This window comes from Trypanosoma cruzi, genomic scaffold (genome assembly GCF_000209065.1).
Source record: "Trypanosoma cruzi strain CL Brener 1047053516807 genomic scaffold, whole genome shotgun sequence".
Taxonomy (NCBI): domain Eukaryota; phylum Euglenozoa; class Kinetoplastea; order Trypanosomatida; family Trypanosomatidae; genus Trypanosoma; species Trypanosoma cruzi.
This window is the reverse complement of record NW_001849558.1, coordinates 159,204-183,470: the sequence shown is the minus strand read 5'-3', so window position 1 is coordinate 183,470 and position 24,267 is coordinate 159,204. Positions and strand designations below refer to the sequence as shown.

The following is a 24,267-nucleotide window of genomic DNA, read 5'->3' as shown; positions in this document are numbered from 1 at the left end:
AGAATTGAGGGGCATGTAGATTTTTATTCACTTCCCATTGCAAAAATACGTGTTTTTTATTTTTATATCTTAGTGATAAATAACCCCGAGTATTGCACACACGCGCACACACACACACAGAGGTGTATTGTCCTCCTTTTATTCCACTTCTGCACAAAATTACTACAAGGCGGAAAAATGTTTGATCGCGAGACACAGACACCGGAAAGCCAAGTAGGGGCGCAGCTTCGCATCCACTTTAGGGGTTTGTCCCGCCGCATGGGTTTAGTCGCAGTGGCCGTGGCTCTGCTGTCTATCCTGAATGGCTGTTCGTACTACTTATACTGGCGCCCCCTCTTCGCGTACAACTCCTCACCACCAGTTGCGCTTTACGCCACTATCGCAGGGGTATTTTTTCTATTCATTATGGCACAAGGAATTATTCAGATAGCACTTCGCACAATGATCGAACACATTAGCTCTAGCAGGCGAGAGAGAGAAATTAGACGCTGTTACTTTTTCTTTGTTCTCGCACTGTTACCGGCAACTTCAGGGCAATTGAGCCTGTACGCTAACGGTTGGATTAAAGCCTCTGAAACAAACGCCGTGATATGTATTTTCACGATTTCTTTGAATCTTTTTTGTATTCTCTGTTCGTTGGCGCACGTATGGGTCTCTATATGTGTTCACTGGATTCAAATGGGTGTGTTTCGCGCCGCGTTGGAGAAGCGTGCTGATAGGCGAAATAGTTGGGAAAAGCAACTTGCATACATTATATCTAAAGTAAAACTCCCTGCTTCTTCCCCGTATTTGGACCCACATAGGCCATCGGTTGAAACGTAGATGTGAGATTGTGGCAAGCGCTGTGGTGTGGAGTGTGCACTCAGTTCACACACACACACACACAAACACACATGCCCTTTGTACCAGTACAAGTAAATGTAGCACAGGGCTTTTCTGCTGGTGTCACAACATTTTGGGGTCTGCTGCTCCGTGATCGGGTTGTGTTTCCTTCCGTTCACCCCATCCTTTCTTGCCGCTTCACTACTTTTTTGGTTCTTCTTGCCATCTCAAAAAACAAAAACGAAGAAAAAAAATATTTTTTAATACTTTTTACTGTTTATTGATCAATCATGAATCCCCTCAGCTACACGGATGAGCGCCTCGACAAAACCCTGAGGCAGCTGAAGCCGCTTTTTATGAAAGCCTTTTCTGCGCACGATGACTCTGATGTGGAGTGGATTTTATTTGCCTTTGCTCCCGGACGTGTCAACTTTATTGGCGAGCACGTCGACTACATGGGCGGGTACGTCTGCCCTGCGGCGGTGGGGGACGGCTGCCACATCCTTGTGGGCCGCGTGAAGCACATCACTGATCACAAGCTACGCTTTTCTACGACTCGCGATGAGTATTTTGAACTTGGCCACCTCGGCGAAAAGGACCACAATAAGGCGTGGACGACCTTCATCCGTGGCGCAACTTCGATTCGGCTTTCGCACCACGGCGTGAAGCTTGGGGCTGAGCCTCTGAAGGGCATCTGCATGATGATCCTCGGAACGCTTGAGATGGGGGCTGGTATGAGTGCATCCGCCTCGTTTGGTATCGCGCTGCTTAACGCGCTCAGCACGACGATTACCGGTCGCTACAAGAACCCTCAGCTAACGCCGGGTCGTCGGTACGCCATCCTCCCACGCGAGTCGCACGACGAAATGATTGACCTTGTGAAGCAAGGCCGTCGCATTGAAACCGAGTTCTGCGGCGTGCAGGTTGGTATCATGGACCAGTTTGCCTCCGCCTTCTCCGTCTCGAATAAGTTTATGGTGCTTGACTGTACGGCGCTGACACACAAGCTCTGCGACATCACACCAGTGACGGGTGATGATGCCTGCTTCCTCCTCATCGACTCAATGATCAAGCACGACCTGCTTGGGGCAACGTCTGGAACGTACAACACAGTGCGGAGCGACCAGGAACAGGCGCAGGAGAAGATCTCGAAGCAAATCCTGGGTGGAAAGCCGTTCACCTTTACCGAACTTGTGCGTGATCCACACAAGTACACCACTACTGGCGACGCTGTCCACTTCATTAAGTCCTGTCAGAAGCAACTCACCCGTGGCGAGTTTGAGCGCGGATACTACAACGTCACCGAGCAGATCCGCACGCGTGACTTCATCGCTCTCACAGATGCGAGCACCGGCCTGACACACGAGGAGCGGTTCAGGGAGGCAGGTCGTATCCTCAACGAGGCACACGAGGGTATGAGGACGCTCATGAAAATTACGACGGCAGAGCTGGACTTTATTCACGAGACCATCAACCAAGAACCCGGAGTTGCGGGTGGACGCATGATGGGTGGCGGATTTGGTGGCTGCATTATCCTGCTGCTCAAGAAAAACGTCGTGGACAGTGTCGTGTGCCGCGTGCGTGAAAAGTTTAAGGCACGTTTTGGCGTGGAAAACAAAGTCTACCCCGTGGTGATGGGGGACGGCGCATTCGTGGTGTCTTTGGCGAACAAATCTGGGCCCGATAGCAACCTGTAGGAAAATACATGTTTGTGTCTTTTTATAATAGTTGTGGATATATAATATGCGCATAGGTGAAAATAAATAAGAGGGAGCGTCTTGTTTGAACACCCTGTTTTTTTCTGCACGACCCGATTGCTATATTCCGTGATATCGCAATGTGGATTTCAGCGAGCGCGGCTTTTTTGTTGTTTCTTCTGTTATCCCACCCATCCCCTGTTACTTTCCTCCACGAGGGGGGAGGAGGCCTGGCAGATGCGGGGGGACATAAATGAAGAATGCTGTTTTTTGCGTCCACAACAAGCACGGTTTTTCTTAGACTGATGTATGAATCCATTTGTGCACGAGCGTTGGGCGGATCTCATCTGAATTGGGAGCCGTTGAGGAGGGCGCATTGAACCAAATTTTGTTCGCCCCTCGTTGTAGTCTTGTCTCTTGTGGGAAGAAATGACAAGGCCTCATCCAGACGCAAATTTTGTTCACGTTTTCTTTTCTTTTTTTTTTTTATCAAACAATCGTCGCTGAACATTTTTAGTTTGGCAAATCTTTACTTCGGCTGTGCCAGCGCACAGAACATCAAAACGATTTATTTATTTAATTTTTTGATTTGTTTGTTTGTTCTTCGTCGTCCACTTTATAATCTTTAGTACTCTCTCTCTCTCTCTGGGGATAACTTTTTTTTCCTTTTTTTTTTGTCCGTGTGTTTTGGATTTTTCCCGGCGGACGCACACATTTTTAACCGAACACTGGATGCCTGTGTGTGCGTGTGGTGGGAGGGGGACGAACACCCGCTGATGGCGCCTGTGCGATGAGTGTGCAGCCACCTTTCAGTCCTCTTTTGTCCCTTTTTTTTTTTTTTCTTTAGAGCATCTTTTGTGATTAATTTTTTTTAGGTACCACACAGAGATGGATAACTGTTCCCGTGAGAGCCGCGTCCTCCTGTTAAGACTGTGCAGTATTTGGGGGTTTATTATCGGTTCTTGGGCCGTGTTGCAAGTTGCTACACCTCTCGTTCTGAAGGATATTGTGGGAAAAGATGTGGCACCGACTTGGCAGGGTCTCTTTTCTGCCACGACGGCAGTGAGTGGAATGATTTTTTGTGCTATTACCGGCCACTTCTCGGATCGTATTGGCCGTCTTGAGTTTTTGACACCGTGGGTCATTTTCTTTTTTTTCACGACGATTTTGGTTGTGTTTGCCGATATCACTGGCTCAATTTATATGCTGTGGGTGGCTCGAATAGCAGCCATTTCTATTCCGTCGACAATAATGCATGCATTTCTGTCAGACTACCTGAGCGGTAACGCATTGTTGGAATCGTTTGGGTATGTTGGGGCGACTTTTGGAACGTCGATGCTCACTTCCTCACTTTTGTGTGGGTTGATTAGTCGGTACTATTCACGTGTTGTTGCTTTGACTTTTGGGTCTTCTCTTGCGGCTGTGGGCGTTATTTTCACTTTGGCACTAAAACCCCCGAGCAAATTGCGATTAAATTCTCCCACGGCATTTGTTAACACAGAGGGCACGAATTTGTTTCACTCCGCTGGTGGTGTAATGAATAGCATGCGTATTATATCCAGTGATGCATTGTTGAGGAATCTTATTTGTGCTATGGCCCTCCTTCGTGTTGGCAACGTTAACACACACATGATGCTTGTGCTTTTCGTGGACTTTCGCCTTGGTTGGGGATTACCGGAGATGAGTGTGCTGGCGGGTTTTTCTGCCCTTCTCACTGTGATCTTTCAACTTATTGGCGTCAGGTTTCTGATCTCGAGCGATATTGTATTGCCTGTGCTTTTTGTTCTTTTGGCTGTGGTTCCTATAGTAGCTATGGGCTACGCCCTAGCGATGACAGGTGCTCAAATGTACCTGATCTCCATTTTAACCTCGATGATGACAATTGCATCTACCATATGTAACGCAAAGATCACCGCGATTGCTTCGGAAAACGGCGTTGCTGGTTTGGCGCTAGGATGCGTGGGAACCCTGCAGAATATATTAGAAGTTTTTGCATCTCTTTTTCTTGGAAGACTGTTGTCGTGGTCCTTTGAGAATCAACCACGCACGCATGTCCTGAGCGGTCTCCCCTTTATTGTGAATGGCGCCTTTTTGACCCTTGTTGTGATGATTGTGTTTTACTCCCACAAACGTCATGGAGCCGGTAGGGCCTCTTGGACAGAGGGGGTACATGCTGGGTGAGCGCCGGGCAATGAATGTTCCCACACCCTATTTGGTTGAAAATGGGATATAGATTTACCTGTAATGAAGCTTATTGTTTGTTTGTTTGTTTTTCAGTTGTTGGTTTTTGTTGTTTTGTGTTTTTTTTTTGTGTGTGTGTGATTCTCTTTATTTACTTCGGTGCGTGTGAATTCTGTGATTTTTTATGTTGTGATCCCGGAGATGACCACACTTTGACGTTTGTGTTGATTTCCGGATCTAACTGATCTATACACTTATTATAGTCACGTAGTTGTATGTATATATACACATACATATGTATAATAATAATTATTATTATTATTATAAAAGTAAATTAAATATTTATTTACTTTTTCTTTTTCTTTTACTATTCGATATGTATTGACGTTGCCCTTCCCCTCCTTCTCTCCTTTCTCTTTGTGTCTCTCTGCCTTGCGCTTTTTTTTTTTTTCGAAGAGAAAAAAAGGAGGTCCGTCATCGTAAGATTTTTTTTTGGTTGTTTTGCCTTGTGCATTAAGCCTTTGCGTGCGCCGTTGGACGTCTGGTGGTGTAATTGCTTTATGTGCTCTGGCCTGCCGGAGAAAAACGAGAGTACATCGAGGATGGCAATGATGAGTCTTTTGTTGTTTCTGGTGGTAGTGGTGGTGGTGGTGGGAGGGATGGGGAAATGGCATTCCTTGAACCTTTTTTGTTGTTATTGTTGGTTTTCCCCATTTACTTTCCCTCCCTCCCTTAGGGAAGAGGCAGAATATATATATTCCCATACACACCAATATTTATCTTTAGAAAGAAAAAGAGAAGGAGAGAGAGAAGGAAAGGGAAAGGGAAGAAGTGAGTATTTATTTTATTTATTTGTTGGTTCCTGTTGAATATGTTTCGCTTCACCTCTGCTTTGGGACTTAGGTGCTGCGGTATTGCACGATGTGCCGCGCTACAAACTCCGACTCCTGTGACTCTTCTCTCGGAGAGTGAGAAGATGCTTTTGGATTCCGTGCGTCAGTTTACGGACCGAGTTCTAAAACCACGGGCTCGTAGGATGGACGAGGGAAGTGCCATGGAGAAGGAGGTCATTAAGGAACTGTTTGAGGCGGGACTTATGAGCATCGAGATCCCCGCGGAGCACGGAGGTGGGGATATGTCTTTTTTTTCAAGCATTTTGGCTATTGAAGAAATTTCGCGTGTTGATCCATCGGTGTCAGTACTTGTGGATGTACACAATACCCTTGTGAACAATATTTTTCTTCGATTTGCGAACAGTGAGCAAAACGCGAAATTTCTTCCGGATTTGGCATCATCATGTGTAGGGTGCTTTTGCCTCACCGAGGCGGAAAGCGGAAGTGACGCCTTTGCTCTCAGGACCCGTGCCGAGAAGAAGGGTGATCGATGGGTGATCAATGGATCAAAGATATTTATTACCAACGGTGGTTATGCAGACATCTTTCTTGTCATGGCAAACGTGGACCCTTCAAAGGGATACAAGGGGATTACCTGTTTTGTGGTGGACAAGAGAAAATCATCGGGCATACATGTTGGCCGACCCTTGGACAAGTTGGGCCTTCGCGCCAGTTCGACGGTCGAGATAAACTTTGAGAACTGCGAGGTTCCCGAAGAGAATTTAATTGGAGAGGTTGGTAAGGGATACCAGATTGCCATTGCAACACTTAATGAGGGTCGTATTGGAATCGGGGCGCAGATGGTTGGCATCGCTCAAGGGGCAATGGATATTGTCATGCCATACCTGTTCCAGCGAAAGCAATTCAACACACCAGTTGGAGATTTTCAGGCGCTGCAGATGCAGTACGCGGAGTGTGCCACCAACATCCACGCAGCGCGTCTTATGGTGTACAACGCGGCAAGAAAGAAGTTAATGGGTGAGTCTTTTGTGAAGGAGGCTGCGATGGCAAAGCTATTTGGCTCCCAGGTGGCTGAAAAAACGGCTAGCAAGGCAATTGAGTGGGCTGGTGGCATTGGCTTCACGAGGGATTTCGGTCTTGAACGTCTCTATCGTGACGCCAAGATTGGCGCCATCTACGAGGGAACATCCATCATTCAGTTACAGACAATCGCAAAGCTGATTAAAAAGGAATATAACTGAATGGTTTGGAGAAGAGTTCTTTACTCGCCACGCTTCTTCTTTTTTCTTCTTCTTCCTTTTTGTTTTTCTTTCGTTTCCCTTTTGGTCTGCGGCTCCTGCCATGTGAAACGCCAACCAATGCATCATTTTTTTTGGGGGGGTTTGAGTTTGTGCGTAAGTTTTGTTGTTGTTTTTGTTGTTTGCGATCGAGCAATTGGGTGATGGGCAAAAAATAGGAAGAGTGGGAGGCGAATTTATTTTGAAGCAAAAAGACTACGAAGAAATGGATTTCACTTCCATCAACAGTCTGTTTTTTATTCGTTGATGTTTTGTTTTGTTTTGTTGCGCATGTATGTTGGAAGTACTTCCCCATTGCCTTCCTCCTGCCTCTCATGTATTATTTCCACACACGCACACCCACGTTTTTGTTGTTGTTGTTGCTTTTGCTGTGGGGGAAGGGGGAGGGGTTTTGTGGATGCTTTGGGTTTCAGCGTGCATCGGGTTGGTTGCGGGGGGTGGATTTGGCGTTGGATGCCGCGCATGAGGCCTGCCCGTCTCTCCGTGCGAGGTCCGGAATGTCGTTGCGGAACGCGAAAACACACACGCGGACGCGGGCGGAACGGGTACGGCAGATTGGCGCCAGAGCGGCTGAAGACCTCGTTAAATACACAACCGCGCGACGTTGCACGCCTCAGTTGATGGAGCCAAATTGTGTCTTTGTGTGTGGAGGGGGTGTTGTTGTTGTGCTTTGTTCTTCCACCACCGCAAATTGATCCACGGAACTTTTTTTTTCCTTTTGGATTCTACTCCTTTTTTTGGTTTTCCTTTCTGAAGTCTCCCGTTATTCCTGCCACGGCTCTTCTCTCTCCACTCTTTTCTTTCTTATTATTTTTTTTTTTTTTTTTTTTTTGCTTTTCTTATTTCCGCCTGACAAATCTCCGAGGAAGCAGCCCTGCTGGAGCCTCGTCATCCGTGCTATTGCAATGGCGTCACGGGATCGTACCGCCGAGTTTCTACAGTACCGTAGCGTTCGGCCGAGGCACCCCGACGCGCAGCGACTACTTGAGGAGGAGGAGCAGCTGCATAGTGTATATGTCACCCCGCTTTGGGTGGAGAAGATGGATGACATCCGCGCCATAGAGAAAAGGATTCAGGAACAAATGGAGATCCTCGAGGGCCTGCGGCGAAATCACCTCAAGATTGAGTTCAGCTCAACCCGGGATGAGGGCCAAGAGGAGGTGCGGATTGAACGGGCACAGGACGTCATTGATAGTCTGTTTAAACAGTGTGAGAAGGTCGTGAAGGACCTGGAGACCGCCTACATGCGTGATCTCCCCGATAGCGGCACGGACTTGGAGTTGAGTATTCTTCGGAACGTAAAAATGTGTCTTATCAATGAGCTTAACAATATCAGCAAGGTGTATCGTGAGAGACAAAGGCGTTACATGATGGACGTGAAAAAGCAGCAGGCGGTGGCCCAACGTTGGGCGGGTGGTGAGCATCAACGTGTCATTGAACAACAGCTGGAAACGGACGCCGTGATGGATCAATATCTCCAGAAGGGCATGACACAAGAACAGGTGGAGACCATTCTGCTGAATCACCACATGGTAGATGAGCGGGTAAAAGAATTTGATAGAATATATGCGTCAATCAAGTCCTTGCATGAAATGTTTAAGGACATGAATACACTTGTCATTGAACAGGGCGCTGTGATTGACCGCATAGATTACAACATGACAATCACACACGCACGTGTACAGAAGGCAAAGGCGGAGTTGCAACGAGCGGCCGAATATCAGCAAGCGGGGGGATTCAAAATTTGCGTCTTGTTTTTAGTTGTTCTCATCATTGGACTGTTGATTGCTCTCTTTTTGAAGGCGGTGACGTGACGAGTGGAGGAAACCCAAAGAAAAGCAATAAGGAATGACCGGGGAAAGAAGAGGAAAGAAAGAGAGGCCGGTTGCTTGCCATTGCTTTGCGTGTTTTCTTTTTCTCGGTGTGTGTGTGTGTTTGTGGCACACAAACAGTACAGGGCCACTTAGCCCTACTGGTTGAAAGTCTGTCGTTAGCAGAAGATTTAAAAAACAAGTGAACGTTCCATGAATGATTTGTATATTTTATTGTCGTGGCTGCTCCGCCCCCTCCCCTCCCTCTTGCTTTAAAAGCGAAGATGGCTGCTGCCTTGCGCTTACCAGCAGACTCTTTTTTGTTGTGGTTGTTGTTGCCTTCTTTTCTTCCTTTTTTTTTCTCTTGGAGGGGGTGGCTTTTTCCGTTCAGAGTTGTGGTGATGCTCTGAAGGCGCTTCTCAAGCAAAGAAGTAACACGCCACATGATGCAACCAGAAATGAGCCTCCTTCCTCTTTACAGATCGCTGTTGAGGCGAATTCATGCCGCTCAACGTCTCCCCCATCACCTGCAGGATATCCGCTTTATTCTCTCCTACCCGCTTGTGGAAGCCGCCTCACGCACAGTCACGAGTTCTGGTGAAGTCTGCGGCTCCGGTTTACTGCGGCAGCACCGAGTGGACCCCTCCCACGTTGTTCGGGCCTGCTGTGATGATCTCCACCGTGCGTTACTGTCATATTCACACGTTTGCGACACTCCGTCAACATCGCGCCCTTTACCCCCCGTTGCGCAGCGGTTCATTCACATGCGCGAGCTGGCGTGGCTTAAAGCGAGGCTGGAAAAAGTGCTTAGTGAGTCAACCCAAACGATACTGAAGGAGGCGGAAATGGTGGCATCTGAACTCAACGAAACGGACTTTCTTGATGATGCGTTTTTTGTAGAGAAGGACCCCACGAAAGATGGAGAAACGGAAAAGGAATGGAGATCTCACAACAACACGGAAGAAGACATGTGCGCTACCGGAGTGGCATCAGCGGGGGAACTCGGGCTCCGAAGGGAAATGTTTGTCCTGAGGCACATCGCACCATTCCCGTTGGCAGCATATTACTTGAGTTCGTTCAACATGGACTCTCGTGCCATTGTGGCCGCAGCAGGAAACAGTGAGCGGCTGTTGGATTTTGTGCAGCAGCATGTTCCGCGTCGCGTCGTTTGCCAAAACGCAGATCTTACGCTCACTGTCTCAGTGCGGCTTTTTGATGAAGCCATGGAGGGGAAGCGCGTGGAGAAGGGTTCTCCATTCTCTCAGGCCCACCGTTCTTTCATGTTGAGGTTTGAATTGCAGCCACGTGATCCCACGACCCGAATCGATGTGGTGAATTCTTATTTTCTGCGACTTGATGTCGCGTCTTCTGAGCTTATTGAGGACGTCGGCTACGTACATGCGGCCCACGTCTGGAAGTTAGCCCAGTACCCGTATAGAGGAAACGGAACACACTGCGATAGCATTGATAACAATGACGACGATGGCCGCAGTGACGGTGTTGCTAGTGGTGACCATCATCGTCATTGTCATGAAGGAGTCGATGACGATGTAGCATCGCAGTTTGAATTGAGTTTCATCAACCCCTCGGATAATCCAATGGTGATGAAGGGGCAGTTGTATTACATTTTACGCGCAGAAAATGACAATTCACCCGCATGTGAGCTTCCCGTGCGTGTCATCTCATTTGGACAGCTGCTTTTGTTTAACCGCAATGGATGATTTGGGATGGGACTTCACGAGGAGAAGAATAAGAGGATCAGAGAGACTTGGTAGCCCTTGGGAGAACAACTTATCCACACTTTTGTAAACAAATACATAAGACGCACTTATATATATATCTGCTAGGGAAAACTTACATATCATCTGAGATGTGGTTTCACCTTTTTGTTGTCATTTACCAATTTTTTCTTTTTACAAAGTGTTGCTGTTGTTTATTTGTTTGCCCGTTTTTTTTTGTCCCTTTTGTGTTTTATCTTCCAATTTGTGTGTGTGTGTGTGTGCTTCGATGCATGTCCGTCACGTTAAGTGGCTGCGCGGTACTGATGTCTGTTGCTCTTTCGCCTGCATAACTCCATTCCAACTTTTTTTTTTTTGCCTCTGGGACTCCGAAGAAAAGATGAAAGAGGCGGCTGACTCTTCTGCATGGCAAATGCCGTCGACGTCGTTAAGGTCCCATCGCTGTGCGCCGATCCTTTGGCTCCCATTTTCGCTTTGCCTAGAGTGTGCCTTGGAAACACGAGTGCGTGATTTGCAGAAGGGTGTCAAGAGTTTTGGTCCCTGCAGCAGTAGTACTAGTTACCCGGCCAAGGATGGGGAGCATTCCTTGGATTCATCAAGCGGCTTTGAAAGGCGTGTTTTTCATGCGCTGTTGGAGAATCCTTTTGTGCCTATGCGCTCTCTCCGTGGGGTATTTCCGGCCGCTACGGAGTACTACAAGGAGGATGCCGTGCTTGAAATGCTGATCCATGTCGCTTCCAATGTCAGCGCAATTGTTGCTTCACCGTGGGCAGAAATGGAGGCCCACAAAAGTGTTGCCGCCGTGATAGTGGTCCTCAACTGCCACGACTACGAGCCTTGTCAAGCCCTCACGGCACTGAAGTTGGTCTTTCAGCGGTACTTTAATGGGTGTACATGTCGCTGTATCGTGTTGGATCCGACGGCGGAGGCACAAGCAGCCATGTCACAGCACGTCTTTCTTCCCGCTCACTCATACTCGCCGGCGGAGGATGTGGCGCGGTACCTGTTGACGGAAATTGCCCTCTCAATAGTGCAACAGGTAAACGCCCAAATCGTCTCTCTTAGCGCCTCGGTGGAAAATGTGGCACCTGCGAAATGGCCCACCACTGAGAATGCTGGCACGACAAATGGAGGTGGTGAAGTTCCTACAGCCCGTGTTGTAAATTCCCGTTTGGCGAAAAAGAGGGGAGACCTTCTTTTACGTGTGGGTGCATTAGACGCCGCTCTACTCGCCTATCACGACTCACTACCCGAGGCGGATGCACTGTGGTGCTCAGCAACATTGGAATCCCTTGCGTCCCTACGTTACCTGCAACGAGCCCCATTGCTCGATTTCACAACGGCAGTGGAGGGCGTTTTCTCTTCTCTCGAAAGTGATGCAACGGTGTGGAATGAAGATATGAATACCACTTTGAATCAATTGGAAATTATCGTGGAAAACGTGCGAATGGATCAGCGTAAGGCAACTTCTCTGCTGAAACACAGTTTACCAGCCACGTCACTTAACCGTAGACTGCCCAGAGAGGTGGAGGAACCTCTATCAACCCATATTGAAAACTTTCGGCGGCAGGTTGCGATAATACGTCGCTTCTTTCAAGAAGATAACACGGAGGAGGTAGGTATTTGCGTTGAAGATGCCTGTAAGAACGCACGTGGAGCGTTTAAAGAGATCCTTCACGTGAGTTTTGTGGAGTTGCAAATTTACCTTCAGGAAGCATTGCAGCAGCTACGCTCTGTTCCAGGGTCGGTGTTCGGTTTGCAGGAGCGAGAGGCGACAATCCAACTTAAGCGTGCAGAACTTTTTGCAGAAGAGGGGGATAAACGAAAATTCCTGGAATCTCTAACGGTTCTGAAGGCAGCGGCAAAGAGCGCCCCGGCGTCGATGCAGCAATACCTGCGGTGGCGGATCCCATACTTGAGTTCTCTCTCTGGTTGCTGGCGAAAGGCCATTTTTAACGTTGTTGAGGCTGCTGTCTCGGAGCAGCAGGCAAATGCCCATGGCGCCTCTGTTTGTTTGCTGTTGCGTGCGTGTAGAATGGCCGGCATCTCTCTTCCACGGATGGAGTTTCAAGATCCGACAACAGAAGGATATTTTCTATCTCGGGAAAAAATAGGGAATTCCTATGCTGTGGATAACGAAAAGGGTGAGACAGGAACTACGGGAAATCGGGCCCATCGGGCCCAGGACGTGCCGCCACTGATGCAACTTCTTTACGCCGTGACAAGGGCTGGTTTGGATACTGGCATGCAAAATGTCGTGGCGTCTCTTCTTCTCTTTGAATATTACCCCATCCTCCGTCGTGAGATACAACAGAAGCTGATGGACATTCTGGAGCAAAGTAACACGTTGATAGAACCTCTCACGTTGTCGCCACCTCCGTTGTTGCAAAGCATGGAGGTACTCCCGCTACCACCCCATTTAGCACCGAAAACCGTTCCTCTAAGTGGTGCCCATTTCACCTTTATTGATACCGGACGGCTGAAAATGACAGTTCTCACATTGAATGGAAAGATTTTGCCGCCGGGACAAGTGGTGTGGTCTGTTGGAACTGTGGGTGAAGTGCAGTTGGTTTTAAAGAATCCACTTCGACTAGATGTGCAGTTAACATCCATCGCACTTCATTGTCGTTCTGTGGAGAAGTTGGATGATCTCGGACGTGTTAGCGATGATACCGTAGGGCATGTATTTGGGCCTCTTGCCCCGTCAAGTTATCTGGTGACAGGTGTGATTCTTCCGTCGCTGTCACAACGTCAATTGCGCCTTCAGGTACAACCGAATATGCGCGGTTATCTTGTGGTGGATGGTGTGGAGATTCGTCTCGGGCAGCTTTCTCTCTGCTCAACCTTTCTTATGCCGTCGCCAACCCCCACCATTATTCCCGTCCTGCAGCGACTTCCTGACGTTTCATGTACGCTGGGAGTCAATGAGGTGGAAATTTTTGGGGGTCAGACAATTCATTTTCCGCTCTACCTAACGAATGCCGGCATGGTGACGATAGAAAAACTTTATCTTACAGCACATGATGAGTCGTGTCAGTTGGAATCGTGCACTGGATGCAAGGAAAGAGTGAGTACCGCATCCCTCTACGTCATGCTTGAATACGATTCCCTACCGAAGAAGGGAAATTCGCATTGCCTGTACCCTGGCGATATCCTTCCGGTGAAAGTGACGATGGTTGCCCCAGCTGACAATGACCATGTAGTTTTTCAAAAGGTCGTGTTCCGCACCACTATAGAACTACCATATGATCCACCTGTTACCCCAGAAAATGTCCCCAATGCTGTTCCTGTTTTTGCAGTTATCCCCCGCCGTGTTCAGGAAACAAATCTTCGAGTCTTTCATGTTCCCAGTGTTGCTGTCACCTCTCTTGAGCTCTCACGGGATCGGCGTTATGTTGAAATTACGGTAAAAAACAAGAGCAAGTTGCATACCATTGAAATTCTTTGTAGTCAGTTGTTCTTCGCCTCCATCCCTGACGCGATGATTGTGGCAGGTGCGGAGTATCTCATTCCACCCATAGAAATTACAAAGATTCCATCGAATATGCGTCGGTTTCCACTTCCGTGGGCGGTGCGAGAACTTCCAGAGTGCCGCGGTGAACTGGCTCTGGACTTTTCAATCCTTGAAAATGTGTTGGTGAGCATGGAGCCATTGGAAGATGTTGTGGTTTGCATTATGGTTTCCGCGGATGATGGGAGTGGTGTAGTATCTTCCAAAGGCGAGTGGCGAAGTGGACCCGCCTCGACAAGTCAGTTCCCCTTCAAGCTACCAGTGATGAAGCCTGCGACAATACTTGTGCATGCTAGCGCACCGTGGAAGCGGGCTGTGCCGCTTCGTGTTCGCCTCTCCATGGAAAACCACCTGGACGCTGAAATTCTAAGTGGTCCGGTGGATACAACTAGCATTGTCGGTGGCGGCACCAAAATTACTACTGATGTGGGCAACAGCGGCGGAACCAATGGGGATGAGCAGAATGAAAATGATGGTGTCAGGTGTTACGAGGAGAGTATTGAATTTTTTCCTTTTAAGGTGGGGGAGCATGTCTTGACCATCACGCTTTCAGACCTTGATGAACGTGAGATGACGTACACGGTGAAGCTGCAGGTTGAGCACCTCTAGACAGAGGCAGAAAGAATGGTTGGTGTCGGTATTCTTGTGCCGTGTACATGTAGAGAGCTTGAGAATTAAAGGAAAGAAGAAAAAAAAAAATTTTGTTTCTTTTATTTCGCCCGAAATGCTGTCTTTTTTTTTTTTTTTTTTTTCGTTGTTGTTGCTGTTGTCTGTGCGACAAGTTGAATAAATGTTTGCTGATTTGTTGTTGTTTTGGCCTCCGTTGCGCTCCACTATGCTTGTAATGGCAGTGGCTCTGTGTATTCTTCTTTACACCCTATTCTCCCTCGTCAACAAGGAGCACGAACCAAACTTAGTGAGTGGAGGGCGGAAGTAGGGAAGCCAACGAAAAGAAGTGAGAGGAAACGAGAGTGTTTTGTGTTTCTGCCGCTGTGCGTTTGTTTTTTTGTTTGTTTGCTTTTGTTTTAGTGCGTCGGAGCTGAGTGGGAGGAGGAGGAGGGGGGAAAATGCCGCAGCGAAGCACCGTCACGCGGGAAAGGCACAAGCGCCCGCGTCACGGTGGCGAAGAGATTCGGAAGGGGAGTGCCACACCGCACCGCAGCGACATGATTACAGATGAGAGCGTATCTCGAAATGATGAAATAGACGAGTCACAGGAGTCAAACTGTCTTCCGTCAGCAATCTCCGCGGCGGCGGAGGCAGCAGACATACAGAATGAATTGAAACGTCAATTCGACGCTTGCCAGCTAATTGAGCGGGATGTCGCCTCACTTCTGAAGCAGCGAGAGCTGTCAACCGTGGGGATGGGCAGTATTCTTTCACTGAGGAACATCTCTCCATATGACGTTATACGTCTTAACGTCGGGGACGAGACCTTTACTGTTCCTCTTCAGCTACTGCTCGGTAAAGATGGTCAAGAAAACTATTTCGACGTCCTCCTTGGATTCCGTAGTAGTGGCACCTCCAGGGATAATGGCGATGAGGAGGAGGAGGAGGCGGATAAGAACAGACAGAGCCAAGTTGTGCAGCCTCCATTGTTAGATGAGACGGGGGCGCTTTTCATCGATAGAGACCCTGCCACTTTTCGTCTCATTCTTAATTATCTTCGCGGTTACCGGATGCTAACCATGCTGAATGAGGACCAGTTGTCGATGCTCAAGACAGACGCACGGTACTTTCAAATCCGTGGCTTGATGGATGAACTGGGTGATCAAACTCCGGAGAGCGCGGTTAAGTTTCGGCCTGGACCAGGTGTGAATCCTGAACGCAATCGATTCCGTGTTATTTACGGTGTCGCTATGGTCGGCAACCGATTTCTCATCACAGGACGTCACCGCATCACATTTCAGGTTCTTAACAGTGACTATGTCGGTATCGGACTGGTCTCTGACTCGTGTGTCAGCACAGATCAGGAGTTTCACAGGACGTCGCACTGTTGTGTTTATTATATGACAGGCGTCTTTTATTCAAACTTTCCTCATCACCGGAAGGAAGATGGACTTGAGGCGTTAGAAAAAGATGATTACGTGTCACTCATGGTTGACATGAACAGGCGTGTGGCGGAGTACACCCTAAAGAACTCGGCCAAGATGATATCACTTGGAAACGCACGGAAGCTTCGATTTGCTGTAGCCATGAAGTTGAGTTCAAGCGTGCGTATTGTCCCAGAGGAAGAGGCACGACAACTTCCCCTTTTCCAGAGGAAGGCTCAGACAGATGCCTTCCTGCCTGGTAACCGCACGCCGACGATGGGCGACGACCGTGAGGCGCTCACACAAGTCTCGCAGTCCAATGGCGCTGGGTTGTCAGCCCCAGGTAGAATGCAGGAGCAGGTATTGTTGCAACGGCCACAGAGTGCAACGTCTCTATTTGTTTCACGTAGTTTGGATGGAGGCTCGCGTCCTGGCTTCACCGATGGGCTTGGAAGAAGAGCGCGGGCCATCGTACTCAGCTCCTTTGCGAGTGGCTCTTTGCCAAGTGATATCAATGAAATTGATCCGCTCCTATTCATCCCTGGGAACCGCGAAGCTCGTGATGACACGTAACTCGTAACAAATGTATCTACATACGTAGATATAATACGTGTATATGTGTGTGTGCAGGTAATTATCATATATATTGCAAGTCGAAAAAAGAGCGAAGTGTGCGGTTGTCTATGTATGTTGACCTCTTTTTGTGCGCGTGTTGACGTGCTATGAAACGCACAATTAAATTGTTTTTGTTGTTGTTGTTGTTTTTTTTTTCCTGTTATGCTCCCTTCCCATTCTCTCTTTTCTTTTTTTTTTCTTTTTTTTTTTTACTGAGAATGCATTGCTCATTGATTCCCTCTCGGTGTGGGGTCAAGGTGGGCTTTCCTTGATCTTTTTCTTTTTTGTTGCATGCGTTCAGGGAGAGAGAGAGAGAGAGAACATTGTGGTAGTGGTTTTGGATGTTCCTTGTGGTGTGCTGTTCTTGTAATTTTGTCTGCATTGCCCCCTTTTCCTTCTTTTGGAGAATGCTGAATTTGCCCCCTTCTTTCTTTTTTTTTTCTATTATTGTGTCCATTAGTTGTATTTGTGTGTGTGTGTGTGTGTGTGTGTGTGTTTACCGGCCTTTTTAAAAACTGCAGGAAGTTATCAATCTTGTTTTTGACTCGCATCGTTTGCAGGCGCACAGTAGTGGTACAGTAAAGTGAAGCAATGTCAAAAAATGCTGCTTCATCAGGGAAAACAGCGGACGGGGGCCTTCCAGGTGCATACGGTGAGCAGGGCACTCAGGAGCTGACGGGATTTGTGCAGAATCTGCTCCAAAATATGCAGGAACGTTTTCAGGAGATGTCAGACACCATCATCACCCGCATTGACGAGATGGGAACACGCATTGACGACCTCGAAAGGTCTATCTCGGAGCTGATGCAGCAGGCGGGCATGGAGGAGGGGGAAATCAGCACCAGCAAGAGCCAACCAGCCCAGTCAAAGAAGAGGTAAACGTGTTTCACGTAGAAAAATGTGTGATCCAGGTCGTTGTTTGTTTGTTTGTTTTCTATGAAATTTCATGCATTTGTGGTTTTGTGTTTCATTCATGGTCGCAATTGAATGCGCGCGGTGTGGGCGTCCGAACACCCTCACTTCCGCTTATTGAAACGCACTGCAGAGAGCTGTAGCTGCAAGAGAGCGTCACCCTTTAGCGCGAAGGAAAATAGAAGCAGAGGAGAGATGAAGGCCCCAAATAAACAGAAGAGTGGAGGGAATGAAATCAAAAGAGAGCAACAAGTAGGGGAAAGGAAACAACAAACAGACGAGAGAGGAAGAAGGGAGGAAAATTGTAGAAGCGGACGAAAAAAAAAAAAAACTGACTGCCATTTTGCCTGATTGTTTGTTTATTCCTTTTTGGATAGACCCGCCGTGGGGGAATGGAGATGTCAGTGGTGCGGATTGCGCCGAACCTCTTGGACAGGCGCATGCATCTTCGTTTGTTTTTGTTTTTTTTTCCGTGTGTTTGCGCACCAAGGGGCGGCACGCCACGCACCCATGGAGACTGGCGACCAAAGGAAGGAAACAATCTATGATGCCTGCCGCTTGGGGAACGAGGCACGTGTGAAGGAATATGTGAGGCATGGGGGTTGTGTCACGGAGAGCGATGCGAACAGGATGACGCTCCTGCACCATGCAGCATTTTCCGGAAAATTTTGCATTGTTGACGCCATTCTTTCCGCGCAGCCAACGCAAACTGTGAACTTGGATGCGGCGGACGCTGGTGGATGGACGCCGTTGCACTACGCGGCGGAGCGTGGATTCACCGCTGTGGTGGAGCGTCTCCTGGATGAGGGTGCCAATCCAAATGCAAGGGATGAAATGAAGCGCACACCGCTGCATCTTGCGGCTGGTGCTGGTCATGTGGGCGTGCTGCAGATCCTTCTCAAGAACGGCGCCATGCCCAGTGCAAAGAATGTGGCAGGATTAACGGCGCTGGCGTGTGCCGGGGCAACTGGCCAGGTGGAAGCCGTAAGTATTCTTGAGCAGCAGTGAAGAAGAGATAAGGACGAAATCTCCCTCTGAGTGTGTATGGTGTTGGTTTGCGTTTAGGATTATTTCTTGGTCTTACCTTCTCTGTATATTTGCAGCCTTAAAAAGTGAACATTCTTCCTGCTTCTTTCCTTTTTTTTTATCGTGTATGTGTGTGTGTTACGGAGTTTGTTTGTTTTTTTTAATCTTGTTGGACCGACCGCATTGGGTCGAAGTTTGTCTTTCACCCACACGTGAGTTTGACAGGGAACGGGTAAAATGACTGTTGTGCAGGAAGCCATTCGCGTGACGAGTGCGACGCCCCAGCCGTATGGCGCGGCCGCTGATGTTCTTGCGATGAAGACTCTTTCGCCGCACGACAAGGTTCGGCGGTATATGGAGGAGCAGGAGTCTCGGCATGTGCCTCCCACTGACGCGACGCCAGAAGTGGCATCATCGGAGGGCGAGCACGATGCCGCGCTTCTGGGCCAACATGAGGATGTTTCCCCATCCCCAAATCATAAAATTGTGCCCCTCACAGGTGAACCGGGGCCGGACGCCAGAGAGAGAGTCCCTGATCGCCAAAAGGAGAAGAAGAAGCAGAAGAAGCAGCAGGCGCCCCGTAAGAGAAAACAACGAAGTGAATCTGCAGGACGCGAGGCTGATGATCCCTTGCTTCTCTTCCGCCGTTCACAGAAGGCGCTACGGACTGAGGCACGCCATGTCAATATGAAGGAGGTCCTTTCTCGCTCGCTCTCGGGCTTATTTGACGGGCCGGGCGAGGCGAGCAATCCATTTTCTCCAGCAGCTGGGTCGCAATCGTCTTCTGCATGGAGCCCTTTGGTCGCCAACAGCATCACCAGTCAATTCCTCTCAAATGTGCAACAGCGGAAGAAACAGACCTTCGAGCGCCTCCTGCAGAAGGAAATTGCGAACTCCCAGCTTTCCACCTCCCGTCTTACCCCAGATGACGGGGAATCCGATGATCGTATGCCAGAACTTGTCATTGGAGACGAAACAGCCGTTATGGAACCGCCATCCATGGGGCATGATGCTCTCCTCATGGATGCTGGCACAACTTCATCCCAGGCAGATACACTTCTGATGGGCAATACCACGTCCCGAGGATTTGTTGAACTTGACGAGGAGGCGGAGCAGGCACAATCAGAGGCGCTAATGCGCAAGCACGAACTCTGGCGTCTGCGACAGAAACACCTGCGGGAGCGACTTCGTGCGGAAGAGAGTGTCCCTCAACTGAAGCGAGGAGACCACCAGGCATCACTGCGTGGGCAACCCCAAACGACTGTTCCGATGAACTTCGTCACCCAGTCCACCTCCTCGCTCTCTACAGCGCGCGGTACTACGGCGGATGTTGATGGACCCACGGAAACTCTCGTGTTGGCGCATTGTAGCATCATTCAACAGTCACAGAGCCTTGCGCTTGGACTCTCTGCCGATCATATTGAGATGATTCGCCGTGCAAACAATTTTGACAACACTTCAAGTCAGCGGTTGGTCGTTTTTGAAACGAAAAGCAGAAAGAAGAGAGAGGGACTTGCCCATTTACAACAATGAAGACATTATGTGAAAGAATGGAGCAATGAAGAATGGTGCGGATGGAGTTATGGCAATTTTATGCGGGCTTCCACTTGGAGGATTATTTCAGTTTTTTTTTTTCTTGGGTTTTTGAATATATATCTATATGTAATTCTTTTTATGCATGAGACCTTCCCATTTACAGTTGTTGTTTTGTTTCTTTCTCCCCTTTGGGAAAAAAGGGGGTTAAAACACTTCTTTATTTATTTATTTATTTGCCCATTGTTACACAATGGAGCTATCATAGAATGATTGTGAATGTGTTTGGTAGAAATCTACCTTTAGAATCTAAAAGGGAATGGGTAGTACTACCGCGCCTTGTGTTGCGTATCAGAGAGTGTGCATGTGTGTCTGTGCGTGGTCGACGCTTGTCTGATGAAATTGTCGTAGATAGAAATCTTAGAAGAGGAGGGAGGGAAGGAATATTGTATGTGTGAGAGAGAAAGAAAAAGACACGTTCCGCGTGTGCATGGTACGAGTTTAACATAAATCTTGGATACGCGAAGTGCCTTTCTGTGTGCATTCCTAGTACTTCTTTTTTTTTTTTTCTTCCTTTTGGAGGCAGAGAGAGCTGCCAGTGATAGAAATGACAGATTTAGACTCCACAAAGATATCTATCATTACAGGGAAAAAGGCGGACCCCAGGCTACTCGTGGAGGTTGGGATCCATTCGGACGAGGTACCAGAGGCTGTCAAGAAAAGAAATGCCCAGGAGAAGCGATGCAACCTTTGCTGTATGTCATATGGCTTTCTTCTCTCCTCAGCGATGGTCCTGATGGTGTCTTGCATCGGAACTGCTGCATGCATCTTCACGGAAAAGAGAGTAAACTACACTTTAAACGGTACCATGCGACAAGTGGCTTGGATCGCGATACCAGGGGTACTTGCTGGAACAACCCTACACTACTTTCTCTCGGAAGCGATGTGGAGCAGCAAACGCAATACATGGGGACAAGCGTGGATGAAGGCCATTAGTTTCAACAGCCTCACGTGGTGTACTGCTATTGGCGTGGGAACTCTATTTTGGCGCAAAGGCCTTCTCATGAGTTCCGCCGGACGACGACTGTATTATCGTTACCCCATCCCCACAGTGTCTTTGGACTCCCGGGTCCTCCGCAGTGATGTGGAGTTTTTCACGGGAATGGGTTGGACGTATTGGTTAAGCGGCGTAGTTAGCGGTCAAGTTGGGTATTTGAGTTGTGTGGGATTTTGTCTTTGGAATGACCGTCCCTACTTTATGATGAATCCGCATGGAGGATATGCTTTTCGCTGCATGCCTCGTTGGCGTAGAGAGGCCTTTGCAAAACAGGCGAATGTCAGGCTTTCAGATCTGTGACAGTGAAAGAAAAGGAAAAGAAAAAAAAGGCGAGAGGAAGAGGGGAGGGAGAAACGCCTCCCGTTGAGGCGTTTGTTTTGACGCTAGAAATCTCCCATTGGGTTTTGGCTCCGCTTTTGATTGCGGTCGCATCTATGGGCAGGCGGAGAGACGACTCGACCGTATCCCGCCGCCTTCCTTCCGTGGACTCGCCCATTCTTTTCATTGTGCCCTGTCTTCTTCATTTCTTTTTCTTTTTGAACACACGTCCATTGAAGGGGAAATACACGGGAATGCTAATGAGAGGTTGGTACACGCAGTCATGACGAAAGATAGAATCAAAATCAGGAATTCCATGAAACACGCCCATGGCGCTGCTGCAGTGGAAGATGCCGTTGGGATCACTGAGCTGCGCACAATACACCGTTGCGGCACCGGAGCGGAGGAGGAACGAGGCCTGCGATTGACAGGATTGATGAAATGGTCCTTTGATGATTTCATCGTTCAGGAGGTATGGCCCGATGGTTTCCTCAGTCAGGTGGAAGAAAAAGGGGTAAGAAAGAAAACAGCAACCGCTTTTGTTTTTCGTGTAATTTCTGAGGGGATTCCAGACACGGCGATCGCCGCCTTCATTGAGGGGCGGTGCCCCCACAGGGCGTCGCTTCAGTTTCTCACACCATTGGATTTTACCTCTTCTCAAGAGCGCTTTGTTTTGTTGCACTCACCTTCTCGAGAAGCCAGGCATGTCTTTCGGCATGAGCAGAAGGTACACCTCGCAGAGGGAGTTGTATGTTTTGGAAAAGCCATGGAGATTCCTGTAGAAGAGAACGCGGCGCCGTCTTTGCCTATTCACCTTCTGCCAGACCTGCGGTATTCCATTGTGTTGAGAGGTATGCGTGGGTCCCTGGCGGATGTTCTCCCGCGTCTCGAGGGATTAAAAAAAAATGGTTTTCTGAACTATTCGCATTTGGCACGGCATGGTGTTGGTCTTTTTCGCGCCTTTGAGAGTGGACGTCATCTCCTTCAGCGAGATTACGTGGAGTTTCTCCGAGGACATGTGCTTGGATTGACGGAGCGCTCCCCCACGCTTCGCAAAGAAATCCCCTCCCTGCTGGAGATACTTGCGGACCCAAAGTCCACGCGCAGGGACTGGGCGAGCGTCAAACAAGGCCTGGAACACGCATTAAAGGAGGATGACGCATTGATCCATCGAGCACAAACCGGATTGTATTATCCGCATCACATGCTTTTGCGTGATTTCCTCGAGAGGGCATCTACCATTGCTCCTAAAAGCCACAACTCCGCTCAGTTGATTCGCGAGTGCATTCCTCGTCTGCTTTTGCAGGAAAAATTAAGAAGCGTGGCGGATGCTCACTTTAATGCATTGGCATCCTTGCGTTGGAAAATGCATGGGAATCAGGTGGCTTTAGGAGATCTTGTGATTTTGGATGAAGAGAAGGGCCCTTTAGATTTATTTGAAGCACCGGCAGATCATATGAATGGAGAAATGACATCTGTGCATCACCCGGAATGGCTCTCCATCGCCGGAGAGAAGCACATGAATCATTTGCGTGGTAAGATCCACGTCGTGCAAACCCCAGAAGAGGGTCGACGGTTTAGCTTGGAACAAGTGGTTCTTCCTGTTCTGGGAAACGGAGCGGAGCGGTTGGTTTCCCCGGATGGCAAAATGAGGGAGGCGTCAGAGCGTTTGGCGCAGGAGCTTCAAATCGAGGGTCTGATGAAAATGAAGGCAGCCCCGCCGGCGACGTACCGCCGTCTCGTGGTACGCCCAAGGGACTTCACGTATTGCCTATTCGATGATGAAAGGGGGTGGTGTTGGGAAAGCAACAATGATGCGCCCATCCGACCGCAGCTTTGGGAAGATCAAGAGGGTATCATGCGGCAGCTTTCCCCCCTTTCCGTGGCCACAGGTAAAAATATAATTGCTCGAAATGGCATTCGTGGCGCGGAACAGCGAAGCCATTTTCTAAAGGCCGCAAGACGTAGCGGTATGACGTGCGTATTGCGCATGACCTTGCCGCGAGGATCGGCGGTCACCTCCGCACTGCGAGAGGCGTTTCAGTTCGCCACACTTGATCCGGGGGCCATCTTTCACCTCCTACGGTGAGTGAAATCATCTTCACAGAAATTGCCGCCTTTTAATGACTCTGCATGTTTTATTCGTTGTTGTTGTTGGGTTCCAAAAAAAAAAAAATATTTCCACTCTCTTGTTTGTTTTTGCTGCAATACCATTCCTCTTTGTTGCCTTCTTATATTGCATGGGATTTTTAACTTTTGCGTTTGCTTTCCCTATTATTATTATTTTTTTGCTGCAGAATCCGTCCCCCAATGGTGGTGGTCCGACTCGGACTTCGCCTCCGGTTTACAAAGGTGCCCGGCGTGCAGGGGGAACGGGTGTTCCGCGACACCATGACAGTGGCCGACCCAAATGACCATGGTTATCAGGATATTAACGATATTGTAGAGAAGAAGCTCCGCTTCATGGACATTCCACCCAGTGACTTTACCGTCTTTCACAGGGACAGCAAGACAGGCGACACTTTAGTGGTGGATGATGCCTACTGGGGGGAACTTTTGACAGGATTGGTAGAGGCAGCGGCCGCAACAACCACAGAGGCGAGAAGAGAAGCTTCGAGAGTCGACGGGGGCGATGGCAATGAGGACGGGGATGATGATTTCATCGTGGAGAGGGCAATTTCGTTTGACGTGGAGGTGCTTCGCGAACGACCGTTGGAGCGTCACTTACGTGGCGAGGCAGCGGTGAATGTGTTGCCTCTCACCTCGGAGACACTTCAGGCCTGTACCACCGCTGGCGTGCGCCTTGCCATTGCCGCCCTCACGTGTCCGCCAAGGTATCCCAATTTCTTTATTCGTGGTG

The 24,267-nt window shown here is 48.8% G+C and overlaps 13 protein-coding genes across 13 annotated transcripts, besides 12 other annotated features; all 13 read left to right on the top strand.

Annotated features, from left to right (window-relative positions):
* Window positions 1-24,267: part of a sequence feature (heterozygous, non-Esmeraldo-like haplotype) that runs on past the window's edge.
* Window positions 869-894: a microsatellite.
* On the top strand, window positions 1,113-2,519 carry Tc00.1047053507001.110 (galactokinase-like protein, putative; the record flags this gene model as incomplete). The annotated part of the gene is made up of 1 exon (XM_807884.1): window positions 1,113-2,519. The coding sequence occupies one exon, from the start codon at window positions 1,113-1,115 to the stop codon at window positions 2,517-2,519; it is 1,407 nt and encodes a 468-aa protein (XP_812977.1).
* Tc00.1047053507001.100 (transporter, putative) lies at window positions 3,408-4,700 on the top strand (the record flags this gene model as incomplete). The annotated part of the gene is made up of 1 exon (XM_807883.1): window positions 3,408-4,700. The coding sequence occupies one exon, from the start codon at window positions 3,408-3,410 to the stop codon at window positions 4,698-4,700; it is 1,293 nt and encodes a 430-aa protein (XP_812976.1).
* Window positions 4,774-4,857: a microsatellite.
* Window positions 4,999-5,049: a sequence feature (AT_rich).
* Window positions 5,331-5,354: a microsatellite.
* Window positions 5,485-5,527: a sequence feature (CT-rich).
* Window positions 5,572-6,795, top strand: Tc00.1047053507001.80 (acyl-CoA dehydrogenase, putative; the record flags this gene model as incomplete). Its single annotated transcript, XM_807882.1, has 1 exon — window positions 5,572-6,795. The coding sequence occupies one exon, from the start codon at window positions 5,572-5,574 to the stop codon at window positions 6,793-6,795; it is 1,224 nt and encodes a 407-aa protein (XP_812975.1).
* Window positions 6,829-6,878: a sequence feature (A-rich).
* Window positions 7,648-7,697: a sequence feature (A-rich).
* On the top strand, window positions 7,758-8,666 carry Tc00.1047053507001.70 (syntaxin, putative; the record flags this gene model as incomplete). The annotated part of the gene is made up of 1 exon (XM_807881.1): window positions 7,758-8,666. The coding sequence occupies one exon, from the start codon at window positions 7,758-7,760 to the stop codon at window positions 8,664-8,666; it is 909 nt and encodes a 302-aa protein (XP_812974.1).
* Window positions 9,107-10,384, top strand: Tc00.1047053507001.60 (hypothetical protein, conserved; the record flags this gene model as incomplete). The annotated part of the gene is made up of 1 exon (XM_807880.1): window positions 9,107-10,384. One exon carries the CDS (start codon window positions 9,107-9,109, stop codon window positions 10,382-10,384), a length of 1,278 nt encoding a protein of 425 aa, XP_812973.1.
* Tc00.1047053507001.50 (hypothetical protein, conserved) lies at window positions 10,671-14,522 on the top strand (the record flags this gene model as incomplete). Its single annotated transcript, XM_807879.1, has 1 exon — window positions 10,671-14,522. One exon carries the CDS (start codon window positions 10,671-10,673, stop codon window positions 14,520-14,522), a length of 3,852 nt encoding a protein of 1,283 aa, XP_812972.1.
* Window positions 14,646-14,665: a microsatellite.
* On the top strand, window positions 14,981-16,519 carry Tc00.1047053507001.40 (hypothetical protein, conserved; the record flags this gene model as incomplete). The annotated part of the gene is made up of 1 exon (XM_807878.1): window positions 14,981-16,519. One exon carries the CDS (start codon window positions 14,981-14,983, stop codon window positions 16,517-16,519), a length of 1,539 nt encoding a protein of 512 aa, XP_812971.1.
* Window positions 16,687-16,717: a microsatellite.
* Window positions 16,745-16,772: a microsatellite.
* Window positions 17,029-17,057: a microsatellite.
* On the top strand, window positions 17,153-17,440 carry Tc00.1047053507001.34 (hypothetical protein, conserved; the record flags this gene model as incomplete). The annotated part of the gene is made up of 1 exon (XM_807890.1): window positions 17,153-17,440. The coding sequence occupies one exon, from the start codon at window positions 17,153-17,155 to the stop codon at window positions 17,438-17,440; it is 288 nt and encodes a 95-aa protein (XP_812983.1).
* On the top strand, window positions 17,984-18,481 carry Tc00.1047053507001.30 (ankyrin repeat protein, putative; the record flags this gene model as incomplete). The annotated part of the gene is made up of 1 exon (XM_807877.1): window positions 17,984-18,481. One exon carries the CDS (start codon window positions 17,984-17,986, stop codon window positions 18,479-18,481), a length of 498 nt encoding a protein of 165 aa, XP_812970.1.
* Window positions 18,737-20,032, top strand: Tc00.1047053507001.20 (hypothetical protein, conserved; the record flags this gene model as incomplete). Its single annotated transcript, XM_807876.1, has 1 exon — window positions 18,737-20,032. One exon carries the CDS (start codon window positions 18,737-18,739, stop codon window positions 20,030-20,032), a length of 1,296 nt encoding a protein of 431 aa, XP_812969.1.
* Window positions 20,640-21,389, top strand: Tc00.1047053507001.14 (hypothetical protein, conserved; the record flags this gene model as incomplete). The annotated part of the gene is made up of 1 exon (XM_807888.1): window positions 20,640-21,389. The coding sequence occupies one exon, from the start codon at window positions 20,640-20,642 to the stop codon at window positions 21,387-21,389; it is 750 nt and encodes a 249-aa protein (XP_812981.1).
* On the top strand, window positions 21,691-23,496 carry Tc00.1047053507001.10 (hypothetical protein, conserved; the record flags this gene model as incomplete). The annotated part of the gene is made up of 1 exon (XM_807875.1): window positions 21,691-23,496. The coding sequence occupies one exon, from the start codon at window positions 21,691-21,693 to the stop codon at window positions 23,494-23,496; it is 1,806 nt and encodes a 601-aa protein (XP_812968.1).
* On the top strand, window positions 23,718-24,267 carry Tc00.1047053507001.4 (hypothetical protein, conserved; the record flags this gene model as incomplete). The annotated part of the gene is made up of 1 exon (XM_807889.1): window positions 23,718-24,267. A coding segment is annotated over one exon (550 nt), but the record flags the coding sequence as incomplete, so codon positions are not given.